Below are 18,443 nucleotides of genomic sequence, written 5' to 3' on the forward strand. Positions count from 1 at the left end.
ACACGCACACACGTAGTTGAAGTGCCAAGCTGTATTTGATTAGTTCTGGGCAGAAGCACATTATGGCATCTGAAAGCCACGACTGGAGACATCTATTCTGATGGGCCTAATGTTCTGCGGGTTTCCTTTCAACTGAACTTGAGGGAAAGTACTTTGATATAATGTACATATGGAAATATTTTACGGCATTCTTAAAAAGTTAGATATTTCATTTAATATATATAAAACATACTTTTTCTTCTCAGTGTGCCTGAGTACAGGCAAATCGATGCCTTAAAGGGGCCTTCGTCATTTCAGCCAGCGTAGTTTTGTTTCCCTCTGTTGCTAAATAGACTGCAGTGTGTCTGGAAGGACCGGCTGACAGCCCTGGAGACAAAGGCTCCTGGCCGTCAGCAGCGTCAGCAGCTGCTCAGATGCACCCCAAATTCTTACCTCTGGGGAGATCATTTCTGGAGGCGAGAAGGCACTTTGATTTCCCGGCATCCAGGAAAGGTGCCGATGAGAGCAGCTGTGATCGTGGCCTCCCCTTTGCAGGGACTTCCTTGTGCTGAGGCCGTATTTCACATGTTCAGTGAAATTGCAACCTGGGTTCCAATTCTTTGAAAAGATTAAAGACTGTTCATTTTAGATGCTCTTCCTAACCTTGGGGTAAAGTACACCTTGGAAAGAGAGTGCTCAATCAAAAGAATCCGTTACTGCTGGTCGTGTTGAAAGAAAATTTAAAAAAAAGAATAGAGTGGGTACGGATGATAGGAGATGTCCTTCATCGTTCAGGTTTTTATCGTGTGTTTTAGTGACTTTTAAAAACACTTATTGTGTGTCTGTGTATGTCTGTGTCTGCGTACAAGTCTGTGAGCACACGCTTGCCACAGCACACCCATGGTTGTCAGAAGACAACTTGTAGCAGTGGGCTCTCTGCTTCCACCTTGTGGGTTCCTACATATTCATTAAAAGATGTATTGTATTAAAAGATTGATAGAATTAGTCTTTGTGAAAATATTCAGTTGGCCAAAATTCGCCAAGCCCATTTTTAACATTTCATAAGTATATATGATTTTCAAGGCAGCTAGATAGATTAAAAAAAAACAACCCTGGGTTTGATATTTTATTCATCTGAAAATGATGCTTTCAGGAGATTTTTCTTTCATCTTTAAAGGAGTAAACCATTTGCATTTTAAAGACAGGCCTGAATGCCCCAGGAAGCAGCCTTTTCTATTTATGTTATATTTAATTGCATTTATTTGATCACAGAATCGAGGCAAGTTTTTTTAAAAATAAGTTTGCTTTTTTACTATGCTTGTGAATATAGCTGATGAATCTCAAGGTCTCAAAAATATGGCCAGAGTTGAACTGTGCATGACCGAGTCCTCGAAAAGAGAAAGCCTGCCCCACTGTGTCCACAGAGGAGAATTACAAGAGGGAAGTTCAAACAGTTGTTCGAATTACACCAGCTTTGCAGGAAAGACAAGTATATAGTTATTTTTCTACCAAACCCCCCACTTGTTTGTGTTTATGTGAGCACATATTTAAATCTAAACTCTGAAGTCTATGTATCAATACATTCCTCTTCTCTCCCTCCAAGCAGCCAAGTAAGATTTGAAAACACAGAAACTCAGCCTTGTACTTGGGCTTTCTCTATTGAACACCTAAGAATGTGAATGTCCATGAGGCACAAGGGACAGTCTCAGCCGCTTTCGGCCACCTCAGCGTCAGCATTTTGATCATCCTTATAGGTTAGAAATCAAGCCGGGTGGTGGTGGCACACCCCTTTAATTCCTGCACTGGAGAGGCAGAGGCTGGCTGATCTCTGTGAGTTCAAGGCCAAGGGAGTTCCAGGTCCCTGTCTCCAAAAACAAACAAAAAAAAATCGTGCTTCTGAAGAGTAAAGTTAACATCTCCTCCAGGGAATGACTGGATGGCTTAGATGGATAAAATAGCACAGTTCCATGCACGGTGGTTGCTCTAATACCTCTGATTTTTCTGCTCTTTCTTTTTCTTTTTTTTTCTTTTTTTCCGAGACAGGGTTTCTCTGTAGCTTTGGAGCCTGTCCTGGAACTCCCTTTCTAGACCAGGCTGGCCTCGAACTCCCAGAGATCCGCCTGCCTCTGCCCCCGAGTGCTGGGATTAAAGGCGTGCACCACCACCGCCCGGCTTGCTCTTTTTTTTTTCTAAACTGGGTGTGTGTGGTGGCACTCCCGTGAAGTCTCAGCTACTTGGGAGGATAAGGCAGAGGGGTCAAAGTTCAAGGCCAGTCCTGGCAACTGTCCTTATCTTGTCTTTATCTCATCTCAAAAATTAGATTGGGAGGGCTTGGGTTGGCTCAGTGGCTGAGAGAGTCCTGCTCTTCCAGAGGACTTGGGTGTCATTCTTGGCACCCGCGCCACAGCTCACAACCGTTCTAATTCCCATTCCATGGGATCCAAGGGACACACATAAAGACAGGCAAAGGACACATACACACATAAAACAGTATTTAAAAAAACTTAGAGATAACCCAGTGGGTAAAGACACACAGCACACATGTACATGCTTGCTCACACAGATAAATGTAAAATCAAAACTAAGAAGAATTTTTAAAGGGCTGGGGATGTAATCTCAGTGTTAGGGCCCTTCTCTAGTGTGTGGATAGCCTTCCCTGGCCGTGTTCAATTCTCAGAACTGCAAAATAAAAATATATTTTTCCAAGATAAATTTCCTCTTCTGGGCTGTGCCCCACATTCGGCCTTTGCCCTGGCACTGTGCAGTTACTTAACCCCTTCCTTCCCTCTTTCAGGCATCTGTAGTCTTTTCATTTTTTTCTGTGACCATCCTTGAATTTATAGAAACATATCCAAGGCTTTCACCCTTAAACATCCTTCTCTGCTACCACTTCTGCTCTCTTTATTTATATGTACATACACACATTATACACATGGACACACACACACAACATATATCTGTCTCCAGGTGTCATGAGTGAAGTCCATTATTATTTCACTGCATTTTTGCTTGTCTGTTTTTGAGGCAGGTCTTACTTTGTAGCTCAGGCTGGCTTTGAACTTTTCATGACCCCGTCTTAGTCTTGTGAGTGCTGGGATTATAGGCATAGGCCAACCACATCTATCTCACTATCATCATCCCCCCCCCCTTTTTTTTTTTGGTTTTTCGAGACAGGGTTTCTCTGTGGTTTTGGAGCCTGTCCTGGAACTAGCTCTTGTAGACCAGGCTGGTCTCGAACTCACAGAGATCCGCCTGCCTCTGCCTCCCGAGTGCTGGGATTAAAGGCGTGCGCCACCACCACCCGGCTATTTTCCCCCCTTTTTTGTGAGACAGAGTTTCTCTGTGTGAAGCCCAGGCTGTCCTAAAACACTGTAGACCAGGCTGGCCTACACTGTAGACTCAGGGATCTTCCTGTCTCTGCCTCTCTAGTGCTGGGATTAAAGGCACGTGCTCACTATCATTATTTTCAATGTTCCCATCTATCTTTTCCCATGCTGCAATCTGGCTTCTGTCGTCGTGGTACTGACACTAACAGATGAATTTACCAAATATTTGTGCACACAGGGGGCCTATGAAGGATTCAGATCTGTTTTCTTTTCTTTTCTTTTTTTCTTTTTTTTTTTTTTTGGTTTTTCGAGACAGGGTTTCTCTGTGGTTTTGGAGCCTGTCCTGGAACCAGCTCTTGTAGACCAGGCTGTCAAATCTGTTTTCTAACTATTCTAATACTGTGTACTTGGCATGCTCAATGACTGGTGGTCACCAAGAGTTTTTATCGAATGCAGTGGCTTCGTGCTCTCTTCTGCCCCTTCTGCGTGTCCGCACCTTTGGTCACCTGGACTTTGTAGAGTCTTCCTCCTCCTCATGCGGGCGAGCCCTCGGCGTCCGTTGCTCTTTTCCTTCTCTTTGTAACTTTAGTCTGCGAACTTCCTATAATAATACGCCACATTGGGTGGATGTATGTGGGCATTCTTTTTTTCCGGGGCAAGAGTTTTTTTTTTTTTTGTTTTTACCAGCTTCACAAGGATGTCTATGGCCCTTCAAAAGAATCAAACAAACTACCCTTCCAAAAAAAAGCCAGTGGTGGTGCACATCTTTAATCCTAGCAGGTGGCAGGCAGAGGCAGGAAGATTCCTGAGTTCAAGGCCAGCCTGGTTTACAGAGTTCCAGGACAGTCAGGGTTACATAGAGAAACTCTGTCTCAAAAAGCCAAACAACCAAAAAAAACATAAAAATAATTTTAAAAATACAATAAATGACAACAAAAAAGTCACACCCCTATGCATCAATTCTATGTGGATTTCTTCCTGTGCTAGTACAACCGCTACTTTGACTGGCCAAAAACTCATGATTCTCCTGCTTCAGCCTCCTGAGTGCCAAGAGTATAGGCTTATGCCACTGTACATGGCTGCAAAACAGTTTGTTGAGGGCCAGAGTCATGTACTGGTTATCTTGGAGCCATCAGCACGCACGCACACACACACACACACACACACACACACACACACACACACACACACACAGAGAGAGAGAGAGGGGGAGGATGTGGGATGTTCTTCTGCATATGTGTTGCTTTTTTGGTTGATGAATAAAGCAGCTTTGGCCTATGGAAAGGCAGAATAAAACCAGGCAGAAAATCTGAACAGAGATATAGGGAGAGAGTAGGCAGAGTCAAGGAGATACCATCGAGCTGCCTAAGGAGAAGGATGCCTACCAGTAGGCCACAGCTTTGTGGCGATACATAGATTGATAGAAATGTGTTAATTTAAGATGTAAGAGTCAGTGAATAAAAAGCCAGAGTCGTTGATTGAACAGTGTTGTAATTATAGTTTCTGTCTGATTATTCGAGTTTGAGCAGCCAGGAAATGAGCCAGCATCCTGCATCTACACCTAGGAGAGAGTTTGTCTCCAATACTTCCCCCCAAATGTGTGTGGAATGCATGGAGGAATAAATGACGAATAGCACAGCACCCAACCCCAGTGACCCCAGCTCTGGAGGGATGGGGGAAAAAGTGTATCAGATCAGGCCAGTGTCTTCAGAGCATGCTCACAGTTTCCACAAAGCAAGTACCAAAATCTGACAAGAAGATGTAAGATACAAAGTAAAGACAGAGACCAATGCCTACAAAGCACTCCCGTGTTCCTATCCAGTTACTTACTTCTCTCTAGCTTGGTGGTCATTATGAAATTTGTTCAGCTTCATGGAAACAGAAATATGGGGGGACCCAGAGGCAGGAGATGTCATCTCTGGACTAGTGATGGCAGAGATACAGAGCATGGGACAAACCGTGGCACATGGAGGAAGCCCAATCATTAGCTGATACACCGAAGGGCCGGAAGCTGTAGAAGAGGTTCGCTGACTGGTTCATTCAACACACAGGCCTACTCTGTGCCCACCTGTGGAAAGTCTTGAGAATTCATTACGAAAGCAGGCCTTGACCCTGAACTTAGAGGACTGTGTTTTTGTTCAGGATAAATATCCACCCTCACTTGGCTATAAGCAGAACTCTACTCTACAATACGATACTGTATCTCGCTACAGCCCACCTGTTCCTGACAGACACAGAGTTTACTCTTCAGTACATGTGCTAATGGTAAGACCGAAAAGAAACTGCTGTGTTACAACAGGTAGCTACCCAAAAATTTTAATCCAAAAATCAACACATAAATCACAAACAAACTAGGCAATATTTGCGATTTTGGAAAAAGCATAATCTATAATTTCATCATGCACACATTTGTTTTTGGGTTTGTTTTTTTTTTGTTTGTTTGTTTTTGTTTTTCGAGACAGGGTTTCTCTGTGGTTTTGGAGCCTGTCTTGGAACTAGCTCTTGTAGACCAGGCTGGTCTCGAACTCACAGAGATCTGCCTGCCTCTGCCTCCCGAGTGCTGGGATTAAAGGTGTGCGCCACCATTGCCCGGCTTCACACATTTGTTTTTATGTTCCTTGAGAGCAGTGTTTCTCAACCTTCCTAATGCTCTGACCCTTTAATACAGTTCCTCATGTTGTGCTGACCCCCAACCGTAACATTATTTTCATTGCTACCGTATAACTGTAATTTTGCTACTGTTATGAATCGTAGTGTAAATATTTGATATGCAGGACATCTGATATGTGACCCTGTAGGAGGGTTGAGACCCTCAGGTTGAGAACCATTGCTTTAGACTTTTTTTTTTCAGTGCACAGTGCCTGGAAAATTCACACAACCAATGAGTCAGTTCTCCACCCTTCCCCATTGTTATTTCAACCCTGTTGTGAGATCTCTCGATTCCAGGAAAAATGAACTTCTTTTTTTTTTTAGATTTATTTATTTATTATGTATACAACATTCCTGTAATGTATGTTTGTATGCCAGAAGAGGGCTCCAGATCTCACCATAGATGGTTGTGAGCTACCATGTGGTTGCTGGGAACCGAACTCAGGACCTCTGAAAGAGCAATCAGTGCTCTTAACCTCTGAGCCATCTCTCCAGCCCCCGAAAAATGAACTTCTATGGCATCAAATGTAGAGGTTCTATAGTATTACTGTGTTGACACTTCACAATACATTTAATCTATCCATTTTTCATATTCTTTTAAAAAATTGGGCTGACTAGGCTTTTCCTTTCAAAAATATGTTTTTAGATTTATTTTATTTGTGTGTTTGAGTGTTTTGCCTGTATGTCTGTGCACTACATGCATACCTGGTGCCTAAGGAAGCCTCCATGTGGGTGTTGGGAATCGAACCTGGGTTCTTTGCAAGAACAAGTGTTCTTAACCACTCTTAGCCAACTCTCCAGCCCAATCCACCCATCTTCCTTCCTTCCTTCTTTCTTTCTTTCTTCCTTCCTTCCTTCCTTCCTTTCCCTCTTCCCCTCCCTCCCTCCCCCTTTTGTTTTTTCAGGCAGGTTTCCCTGTGTATTCCTGGATGTCCTGGAACCTGCTCTTGTAGACCAGGCTGGCCTTGAATTCACAGAGATCCACTGCCTGTGCCTCCCAAGTGCTGGGGTTGAAAGGCGTTCGCTAGCACCACCCAGCCAATCCATTCATTTTCAATGAAGAATTATTAAAGTTTTAGAAATAAAGAGCAAATGGAAGTTTATTTCCTAGCTTAAAAAATAATGTCTCTTAGAACTAAGGATGCTTCTTGTGGCCCACACTAAAAAGCTTTGCAGAGGGCTGGCGTTTTAACTCAGTCTAGCATATACAAACACTAGATTTGAGCCCAGCACCTAATAAAAAAGTTGAAGAAAGCAAAAATAATTCTGGAGTGAAAAGAATCTGGACAATGTGACTCCAGCTTCGTGAGTTACTGAAATACAAGTAGACTACAGCTTGACTTCGCGTCTATGTATAGGTTTTTAAACAATATTTAATTTTCACAGCAATATCATGCTTTCCCTAGAAATACAATCCTCCTTTATAAAACTCAAATTTGCTTCCCACCCCCAAAGAGGAAAAGAACTTCTCTTCATTTTTGGGTGATAATCATTTTTTTTCCTTCTTTGCTATCTAATAAGTACAGAAAGGCAGAATGTTATCAGTAAATTTTATTTCACATGTTATAGAGGAGCAGGAGGCAGAAAGAGAAAAAGTTCTGCACAAACTGTGCACTTTAAAATAAGGAAGAATAATGGGGCGTGGCGAAAGAATTACATACAAATCGTTCAGAATATATTTTGTTCTGCCACAGTTTATGGTAGGCATGGACTGGATTTTAAAAAAAAATGGATAAAATACGACTTCGGCAATTATTGACAATTGTTACTATTGTCAGTACCGCTATACAAGAAGAAGAAAAAGCTTAGCGAGTTGGGCTTTTTTCAAGCCCTAAGGGGAAACACCAATCTTAGAAAGGACCGGGTTCCTAAACTTTCCCATTCAACCTGCAGCTCTGGGACCCTGGAGCTTCCAGCAGCCAATCAGCTCCAAGTGTGTCGTCAGCAAGTGGGCGGGGCAGTGGGATGCGACTCCACTTCTCTAGCTCGGCCACGTAAGACGCCTTGGAGGTCCTGGAAGATGCATACTTTATAAGCTGTGTTTTTCAGCAAGAAAACGAAAGTCTGACCCCCTAACCCATCTTAATAAGATTATAAATTTTATTATATCCGATATATACCTTAATAGCCCATTGTGTTTTTTTTTTCTTGAGTGGATGGCATGTCTACTTCTGACCTTTGCGGACCTGCGTTCCTCGACTGACGCACACGCGAGTGCTAGGGAAGGCGGGGCGTGTTTCCGGGCGGCACGGGAGGCAGGAGGCCGGAGGGCTGGCCGTGCTGCCGCCGACATGGAGACTCTGTACCGAGTCCCATTTTTAGTGCTCGAATGCCCCAACCTGAAGCTGAAGAAGCCGCCCTGGGTGCACATGCCGTCGGCCATGACGGTGTACGCCCTGGTGGTGGTGTCTTACTTCCTCATTACCGGAGGTAACTCGGCCGTGATGGGTCGGGTGGGCGCTGCGGAGGCGCGTGGCTGCCGAGCCCGGCTCCTGCCGGGAGGGCAATGCCGAGCCCACGTCGGTCTGCAGACAGAGCGGAGCTGCATTCACGTCCTGCCCCGGAGAGAAGTGCTCTCATTCTCTATCCTGCCCTCTCCCTCGAGGCTCCCATCCCGAGAGCCGAGTTGAATATATTTGTCAAAGCCCAGCTTGTTCTTTTTATTACTTAGTACGTCGGGCTCTTGGGAACATCATAATCGATTCACTGTATTTCCGTGGTTGGTCAAGAGGGTGTGGGACTTTGAAACTTCTCTCTTTGTGGTCTCTGGAACCTTGGAAGTGATCTGACGGCCAAACCCCAAGGTCTTGGGGTTGCTTTGTTTCCAGCCACGAGAATGAGAAAGGAATGTTATCGAAGGCACGGTTTTTGAGAAATGCATGAGATTGGAATTGAGGCTTGCAAAAAGATAGTATGTTTCAGAGGGCAGAAGTTGGGGGCTCAAGGAAAGCATCGCTTTTCGGTTATCTGTCACCCACTTTCCTCTGAAGTGGAAAATGCAGAGGGGTGTGGCCTTGCCTGCTGCTGAGTTGGCAGTCTGTGTGCCGTCTTCAGGTAGCCTTTGGATCGCCAGTTCCAGGATTTACTCAGGAGTGTACTTAACTCAGAAAATCAGAAAGATCTTAAGTTAGCAAGAGTAGTTCAACTTTTTGGGGGTGGCGACGACCGTATGACAGCCTTCAACTGTAGAGTTTACGCCCTGCCTAGCTCACGTTAACAGGAATGCTAAATGCCACTTTAAACAATTATTTTTAGAATTTATTTAACTTTATTTTATGTGCACTGGTGTGGAAGGGGTCAGATCCCCGGGAACTGGAATTAGAGACAGTTGTGAGCTGCCGTGTGGGTGCTGGGAATTGAACCCCGGGTCCTCTGAAAGAGCAGCCAGTGCTCTTAACCACTGAGCCATCTCTCCAGCCCTTAAACAATTTTTTTTATTGTTTTTTAAAAAAGACTATCTGGTGTGTCATTAGCATTAAGTTTTGTTTGGCACATTAAGCAGTGAATACTGAATAAATGAACAAAATGCATTTGGCTTTAAAAATAATGACTTTTCATTCTTGCCAGTCTGTTTCCTAGCCCTGTCTCCTTTGGAGACAGAATTTTTTTTTTTTTTAACGCCTCAGCTTTCCATTGGCTCTCATTTTTGGTATTTATAAATGGGGTTAGGGGATTCTCTGCTCTAACCACTGGGTCAAAGTGAGAGGACACTGGTAGTGGTCAAGGCCACTTCTTGTACATTTACTGTTTGACCCCCCGGAAAAGACAGTCTTCTGAAAACTGAGTATACCTTTCTACAGAAACAGCGTTGCTGAGAATGACAGGTGTTAACCGAGTTTCTGTTAGCTCATCGCTGGGGTAGCAGCAGACAGCCTTAATTGCCCTGCCCTCCCTGGGATGTAGTCGAGACAGGTTAGGTGCCGCACAGTTGCTTCCTCCTACATGGAGTGTCCTTGAGAGAAGAGTTGAAAGCACCATTTCCATTCCCATGTGTTCCCTGAAGAAATGGCTGGCAAGCCTGAGTTTGAATGGTTAGAAGGGTTTACTAGGAAAGAACAAAGTGTGTGACCAGGAGCCCAGTGAGGTGGTTTCTGTTTACTTACGTCCCTGGATGTGTGAAATAGGTGTCTAAAATAGATATACATGCCAAACTTTTACTGATAGTAACATATAAACTTTTACTGATAGTAACATATAAACTTACTTTACAACAAATAGTTTGGTAGACAGACAATTGCACTGCTTCTTAAAACCGAAAGCAAACTCATATACTAAAGAGATGGGTGTACTTAATTATTTTCACATAGAGAACCAAACCTTAGTTGAGTATTTGATCCTGGAGGATCTAGAGCATCCCCAGGGTCCTTCAGAGTTTAGTATTTTGGGTTTATAATTGCCAGTGCTGGGAACATGTAGTGTGAAATGGAAAACGTGTTTAGGACCATCTCAGAAATTGTTGGGAATTCTGCCCTAATCTGAAGCTAAAGCTCATTTAACAATTTTTAAGAAACTTAAACAGCAATATTAAAGACCAATACACAATACAGTCCGACAATACTAATCTGATACTTAGCATCATGCTTTTAGGAGAGCAAACTTTGTGTTTATAATAATATATAGTAAAAACAACTGTAATCCACAGGGCACAGCAGTCTGGAAACCAAGCTCGGATGTTGCAGGCCGTGTTTTCTGTCATTGCATAGTGTGGAACGTGCTTCGACAGTGCCTGCGCTGTGTTCAGAACCAGGGTTGATGCACATGAGCAATTTAGAGCTCATTTTTGAGCTCGCATGTTCACAAACCTTTCGCTAGTGGCATTTTGTCTGTTTCAATCCCCACAACTGTGTCTGTCCCGTGTTATAGTCCACAGTTTAAGAGCTGTAGCTTAGGTTATAATGTTAGGTTGGGTAGCAGTGGTTTTAATTAGTCTTTTATCTGTCCAGTTTTGTTTTGTTTGCCTTTTAGCAAGTGATGTTGTAGGGAAAGAAAGCTTGGTAAGAGGGCTGAGAAGAGCTATCCAGAGGAATGAGTGACCTTCCTGGGAAGGTGAGCGGGGATGCTGTGAGGGAGGGACTCCTCATGTAGCTGAGTGAAAGGGGCAGTGAGTGTAGGTGCCAGGCTTTGTAGGTTTACCAGGGAGAAGGTAAGGGAATTGTTGATTCTTCTGTCAACAGGGAGACAGGCCTGCTATTTCATAAGAAAAGCTGGATTGAGGCTTCGTAAGAACAGAGTGTATCCCCACAGTGGAAGTTGAGAATATTACTGGACATTAATGGTCATGATTAAATTGTGAGGTGCTGGGATTGTCAGTAATGATCACTGGCCGAGAAGTCTGTGACCCAGCACTCAGGAAGATCAGCACATTTGAGGCAAACCTGGGTTACACAGTGAGTTCAATGGCAGCTTCTGCTACAGAGTGAGAACTCCTCTCAGCTAGCCAAAGAGAAAGAGCTAGAAAATTTCCTTAGGCCTCCCTCTATTTACAGAAATAAATTCACGGATATGTGGCCGTATTTTATGTGCTAAAGTAGATCCTTAGTATTAAATGTCCCTTAGTGCAGTCATTCCAGAGTATTAGAGGGGTTCCTAAGTTCCCTTCATGAAACTGGCACCTCTTTGAGAGACAATATTGTTTAGATGTTCTAAAATGGGTTATCCAAAGATTAGAAGGTGAGGTGGATGTGATTTGATTATAATAATATAATCAAAGCAGCCTTATTTATATATAAATAATAAGTCCTATTTAAGTGTAATTAGAGGCAGTGAATCTGCAATCTTTGTTTTTCAAACTGTTGTCTTCTTTTTAGGAATAATCTATGATGTTATTGTTGAACCTCCAAGTGTCGGCTCAATGACTGACGAACATGGACATCAGAGACCAGTGGCTTTCTTGGCTTACAGGTAAAAGATAGCATTTTGAACAGCTTGATGATGGGAAAGAAGGTTGCTGGGGCATACTTAATTATTCAGTGTGAGAAAAATGAGCGTGATGGCACGTGCTGGTAACTCCAGCAGAGGGTCTCTGTTTAGGCAGCCTGGACTGCATAGTGAGTTTAAGTCATAGTGAGACTCTGGCTCTCAAGAAACAAAAGTAGATAAAAATGAAGTGCAATGAAAATGCTGTGGGACTTACCTGCATTAGAAACACCTGTTTTGCTGGGGAGTGGTGGTACATGCCTTTAATCCCAACATTCAGGAGGCAGAGACAGGATGCTTTCTGAGTTCGCGGTCAGCCTGGTCTACAGAGTGAGTCCTAGGATAGGCTCCAAAGCTACAGAGAAACCCTATCTTGAAAAACAAAGACAGGTTGGGGGTTGCAGAGGGAGGAACAAACGCACGCCTGGAGTTCTTATGACAAAACGAGGTAAGAACGTAACAAAATACAACTGTATTATTAATCTATTAGGTAGTCACATGTAGGGATGGCGAGATGGCTCAGCAGTTAAGAGCACTGGCTGCTCTTCCAGAGGTTCTGAGTTCGATTCCCAGCACCCATATGGTGTCTCAAAACCACGTCAGAGGGATCTGATGCCCTCTTCTGGAGTAAAGGTATGCATGCAGACAGAGCTCTCATAAATAAACCTTTTAAAAAAAGAAGTCAAGTGTATCTTATTGATTGGCATATCACCAACCTAAAGGCCAGTTTAAAATCAAAATGATAGACTGTTCTAGGGTCAGCAGACCACAGTCATTTTTTGGTAACATTTTGTTGGAATTAGCACATCCATTTATATATTACCATGTAAACACCACACACTAATTGATTGCCCCACTGCATTTGCTAATGGTACTGGAGACCAAATTTGGGGTCTCGTGTATAGGCAAGAAATGGCTGTTATGGTAGTTATGTGGGCATTTTAGAAAAGACATTTATAGACCCTGAATGTTACCGTTAAGTAAGAAACATAATTTTGAGACCTTGTGAATTCTGTTTCATCAGTGAAACAGGATTCTAGCTGAATTTGGTGCCAAATTATGTTTTCTTTCTTTTTTTAAAAGACAGTATTATCTTTTCAATGAAATCAATTAGTCAATTAAAAATATCGTATACTTTCTCTATAATACCTATTAATAACCATCTCTTTGGCAGAAATTTGCTTTCTCTAAGAATTCAACATAACCATATTCCTGAAAAGTCAGATGTGGGCTGTTGAGGTGGCTTAGCAGGTAAAGACACTTGATGCCAACCTTAAACGTGAGTTCAGTCGCCAGCACCCATACAGTGGAAGAAGAGAACTGACCTCAAGTTGTCTTCTGACCTCCTCGTGCATGCTATGGCACGTGCATCCCTAAACATATACATACATACATACATACACGGAACAGTAAAATTTTTAAAAAAAGAAAAGAAAAATCAGATATAAGCATATACACAAATTGGCATATAAGGGTTTACAGATTGCTAGAGATATTGTTGGGGTCATAGCCTGGTAGTGCACGCCTTTAGTCCCAGCACTTGGGAGGCAGAGATAGGTGGATCTCATTGTGTTAGAGGCCAACCTGGGCTACAAGAGCTAGTTCTAGGACAACCTGGTCTACAAGAGCTAGTTCTAGGACAACCTGGTCTACAAGAGCTAGTTCTAGGACAACCTGGTCTACAAGAGCTAGTTCTAGGACAATCTGGTCTACAAGAGCTAGTTCTAGGACAGGCTCTAAACTACAGAGAAACCGTCTTGAAAAAACAAAAACAAAAAAGAATGTATGCCTTAAAAAGACCTTAAAACGAGAGATTTATTAATTATTATGACTTCCAGAAGCACAACACATTCAAATTTCTTTGCAGTTGATAGAATATTATTTGTTTGTAGGCAGGGTCTCACTGTGCAGTCCTGGCTAGCCTTGAATTCATAGAGACCCATCAGCCCCTGCCTCCTAAGAGCTGGAATTAAAGGTGAGATTGTCAGGAAGTTGTGTGTACCCTTAATCCCAGCACTTGGGGAAGCAGAGGGAGATACCTCTTGTGTTCAAGGCCAGCCTGCTCTACATAGTGAGCTCCTAGACAGCCAGAGCTACATAGTGAGATCCTGTCTTGAAAACCAAAGTGTGATACAAGTTTAAATAGCACAACTTTGAAAAGTTAAAGTTCATATATGCATAAGATGTTCAGCTTTTAAAATAACTAAATGTGTGTTGATTTTCTAGACAGTTTTGTTAGCTGATTTTTTTGAAGCCCTGTATCTTACTTATTTTATGTATACGATGCTCTATCTGCATATACACCTGCATCCCAGAAGGGGGCATCAGATCCCATTATAGATGGCTGTGAGCCACCTTGTGGTCGCTGGAAATTTATTTATTTATTTTGTTTTTTGTGGTGCCTGGAGCCTTAAGTGTGCCTGTGCTAGCAAGTTCTGCCACTGAGCTATATTCCCATCCAAGACAGGTTTTTATCTATTTTGTTCATTGTTGTATTCCTAGAACCTAGAATAATATTTGATGGGATAAACCTCTCAATGGATAACCTGTTGAATGGATGAGCAGATGAATATCCAAAGGCATAATAAATAATTGTAAGGGTAGAACAAAATGTTGGCACAAACTGTTTTAGCATCAAGCAGAAACAGGAATTTCAACTTAAGGGAAAAACATTAATTTTCTAGTAACATTTGTTTGCTTTGCTGTGGTTTTCTTTTGCAGAGTGAACGGGCAGTATATTATGGAAGGACTTGCGTCTAGCTTCCTGTTTACAATGGGAGGTTTAGGTTTCATAATCCTGGACCGTTCCAATGCACCAAATATTCCAAAACTCAATAGGTTTCTTCTTCTCTTCATTGGCTTTGTCTGTGTCCTGCTGAGTTTCTTCATGGCTAGAGTATTCATGAGAATGAAATTGCCGTAAGTAAAATAGTTTGTGTAATAAGCAATTTAACTTTTGTTATGAATTGGTATAATAATTAATTGGATAGCATAAATTCATAGATTTAATTTAACACTCATTTAAAGGTGAAAAGTGTCCAGAACACTGATTTTTTTCAAGTTATAACCATGGTTGTAACAAACTGAGATCAGTAGGTCTTCTTGGCTATCCCCATGCACATTCATGAGAAAGTCTAGTTCTGTTGCCTCAGCTGCACTGACTGGTGGTGGCAGCTAGTTTTTCTATGATGTGCCTTTTTGGTTACTATGTCAGATTCCAGTAGGATTAGTGACAGTGAGGATTTTCAAGCTATGGGCGGCTGCTGCTCTTTCATTATTGGCATAAGTTGCTTATTCCTAACCTGAAAAGCTAAAATTGTTGACAGCCAGCATGCTAGGACGGTGGAAAATGCTATACCATGAAACCTTTGTTTCATGAACAGAATTTGTATGAAGTTAATCCTCTGGATACATGGACAAGATACATAAGATACATAAATGATCAGTTTGGTGTGGGCTTAAAGTTTTGGAGTGCTCGAGATCAAATCCAGGAGCATTGTTCATGTTAGGCAGTGTCTTAGGGTTACTGTGCTGTGATGACCACAGCAACTTGGGGAGGAGAAGGTTTGTTTCACTTACATATTATAGTTCACTGAGGGAAACCAAGGCAGAAACTCAAACCAGGCAGGACCCGGAGGCAGGAGCTGATGCAGAGGCCATGGAGGGGGTGCTGCTTACTGACTTATCTCTCATGGCTTGCTCAGCTTGCTTTTTTATAGAACCCAGGACCACCAGCTCAAGGATAGCCCACCCACAATGGTCTGGGCCCTCCCCCATGGATCTCTATTAAGAAAATGCCCTATTGGCTTCCTACGCTCGATCGTGTGGAGGCGCCTTCCATTCAGATGACTCACTCTGGCTTGACATAAACTAGCCACGTCAGACAGGTCCTTTGCTGCTGAGCTACACCCCCAGTTCCTATAGATGAATTTTATGTTTAGATTTAGATTCCATCCCTAAGATATCTCTTTATATATGCAAACATTAAATAATCTGAAATCTCAATTGGGGAGGTGGCTCCACAAGGAAAGTGCTTGTTCCGGAAGTGTGAGGACCTGTGTTCATCTTCTGAATCGCCATGTGAAGAGCTGGGACAAAGACACATGTCTGTACTTGTGATGCTAGACAGGCTGACACCTGGAGCCTACTGCTGACTAGCCTTTCTGAGTTTTACACCCACGTGTACATGTGTGCACACACATAGGAACATACACATATGCCATTCACACACTAAACAAAAGAAAAAAATACCAAACACTTCTGGTCTCAGGCGTTTTGGGTATAGATTGCAGCCTTCATACAAAACAAAACAAAACAAAAAAACCATTAAGTCTTAGACCAGTCAGGTATTTTAGGCAAAGTAGCACAGCTTCACAGAGTAAAACAAATGCAACATAAAAGAATACAACACATCTTTGCATCATTAAACAAATATCCCACATCATAAACGAATATAACACATTTTAAACTAATATTCCAAATAATTTTTGTGTTAGTTTGCGTATTGCTTTGTGATGTTATACTTTGAGAGGGAAGAGTAGTGGGAAGTTTGCTTATTTATTAGTGTGAACCAAGGGCGGTGGTGAGGAGTAGCAATGAGATTTGGGATTGTCATTTGATTCGTAGGAAGGAGGTGGGCTTTTTTGAATTATTGCTTTCTAGTCACTTTCTGTGTTTATGATTTATTTCTGCAGGGGCTACCTGATGGGCTAGTGCCTTTTGAGAAGAAACCAGTGAATCCTGGATTGGCTCCTGTTAGTGAAACTTTGAAGGCTGAGCCACTCCCTTGTGCAGTGTGGAGAAGAGTGAAGAGCAGAGTTGAACAGCGCTGAGTGACACCCTAGCAAGCTTATGAAAGCTAGGCCTGGAATTGATGGTATCAGAGACAAGTTCATTGCAGTATTTTCTGATAACCTATTCTTATGTACCAACTATGTTAAGTGGCATTTTCTTCTTAGTTTTTTATTTCCTAAAGAAAATAGACTCCGTTTCTAAAACTTTGGTATTGAATAAAGTGATTATTTTTTACATCCCCCCTATCATTTTTTAGACATGATATTTCCAATTTTCAGAAATTAATACAAATCGGTGAGAGCTGAGATTCTTGGACGTATGGTCAGTTCCTCCAGCGGTGCTTTGCCTTTAAACGGCGTGTGTGGTACTCTGCCGCTTCAGACACATACGGGAGACTTTCCTGGACAATATGATGTATGAAAGAAGCAGAAATAAATGATTTTTCTAATTAACATTTTATACTGTGTGGTTTTTTAAAATTATTATTATTTTTATTATGTATGCAAATTCTGTCTGCATGTCTGCCTGCAAGCCAGAAGAGGGCACCAGACCTCATTACAAATGTTTGTGAGCCACCACGTGGTTGTTGGGAATTGAACTCAGGACCGTTGGAAGAGCAGGCACTGCTCTTAACCACTGTGCCATCTCTCCACCCCTAGTGTGTGGTTTTTGTTGTTTTGTTTTGTTTTTTTTTTTAAATGACAACTTAGAATGGAAAATGATCCTTGGGCCTTTATTTTTTTTTTAATGTTTATTTATTATGTATACAATATTCTGTCTGCATGTATGTCTGCAGGCCAGAAGAAGGCACCAGACCTCATTACAGATGGTTGTGAGCCACCATGTGGTTATCGGGAATTGAACTCAGGACCTTTGGAAGAGCAGGCAATGCTCTTAACCACTGAGCCATCTCTCCAGCCCTGTTGTTTTGTTTTTGATACAGGATCTCACTATATACCTCTGTCTGGCCTGAAATATGTTATGTATATCAGTCTGCCTCTGCTTCCTGAGTGCTGAGATCAAATGAGTGCCACCAGAACCAGCTTCATTGAATTAACTTTTTGGTCTTTAAGTCAGTAAGTCCCATCTTGTGGTGTTCTTTAGTCATGCCCCAAATCTAACTATATTGTTAGCTATCAGTTCCAAAAGGTACCCTTATCCCTTTGACATGGGCAGTCAGCCTGGACTATAGGAGGATTTCTGGCAGTTAGATAAAAGCCATTCTTCCTCAGGAAGCTGTGAAACCTGTTCCCATCTGCCAAAAAGAGTCCTTTCCCTGACCTCTGGCAGAAAGAAACATTTGGATCCATTAATATATACCTATGGCTAGATATATGGATCAAAGCCCATGCCAGCCTCCAGGCTCTCTTGAGTCCCCAATTCACAAGGCTTGTTACACATTTGAAAGCCCCTGTCCTGATCTGCCCCCTGTACACCACCCTCCTGTCAGTCTGCCTTTCCGTTCTCTCCCTTGCTCTGTTCTATTCTCTCTTCCTTGTCTCCACTCTTTCCTCCCATGTTCCCACTTCCCCAGCCCTGCCTGTCCAGTCTTTTCCCTGGACTCCTGCAGATGCCTCTGGGTGTTTCCTCTTATTCACAATAGAAACCGTAACCTTACCTCGAAGGAGTCGTGTTGGCTATTCCTTTACAGTGCCCATCGATAGGAGCATCAGGGTGCTCCTGAGGGAACCGTTCCACATTCCCACAGATGTGCAAGCATGCTCTCCTCACGGCTGTGCAAGCATGCCCTCATGGCCACGGCTGGTCAATGACAGTTCC

The 18,443-nt window shown here is 42.6% G+C and overlaps 1 protein-coding gene across 1 annotated transcript; it reads left to right on the forward strand.

Moving 5' to 3' along the window:
* Positions 1-8,176: 8,176 nt before the first annotated feature.
* On the forward strand, positions 8,177-17,116 carry Ostc (oligosaccharyltransferase complex non-catalytic subunit). Its single transcript, XM_041652752.1, has 4 exons — positions 8,177-8,384; positions 11,762-11,855; positions 14,592-14,789; positions 16,565-17,116. The coding sequence occupies exons 1-4, from the start codon at positions 8,246-8,248 to the stop codon at positions 16,581-16,583; spliced, it is 450 nt and encodes a 149-aa protein (XP_041508686.1). The 5' UTR covers positions 8,177-8,245; the 3' UTR covers positions 16,584-17,116.
* Positions 17,117-18,443: the final 1,327 nt, after the last annotated feature.

This window comes from Microtus oregoni, unplaced genomic scaffold (assembly GCF_018167655.1).
Source record: "Microtus oregoni isolate MIOR12 unplaced genomic scaffold, Mior012 000000F_ref0000247, whole genome shotgun sequence".
NCBI lineage: Eukaryota > Metazoa > Chordata > Mammalia > Rodentia > Cricetidae > Microtus > Microtus oregoni.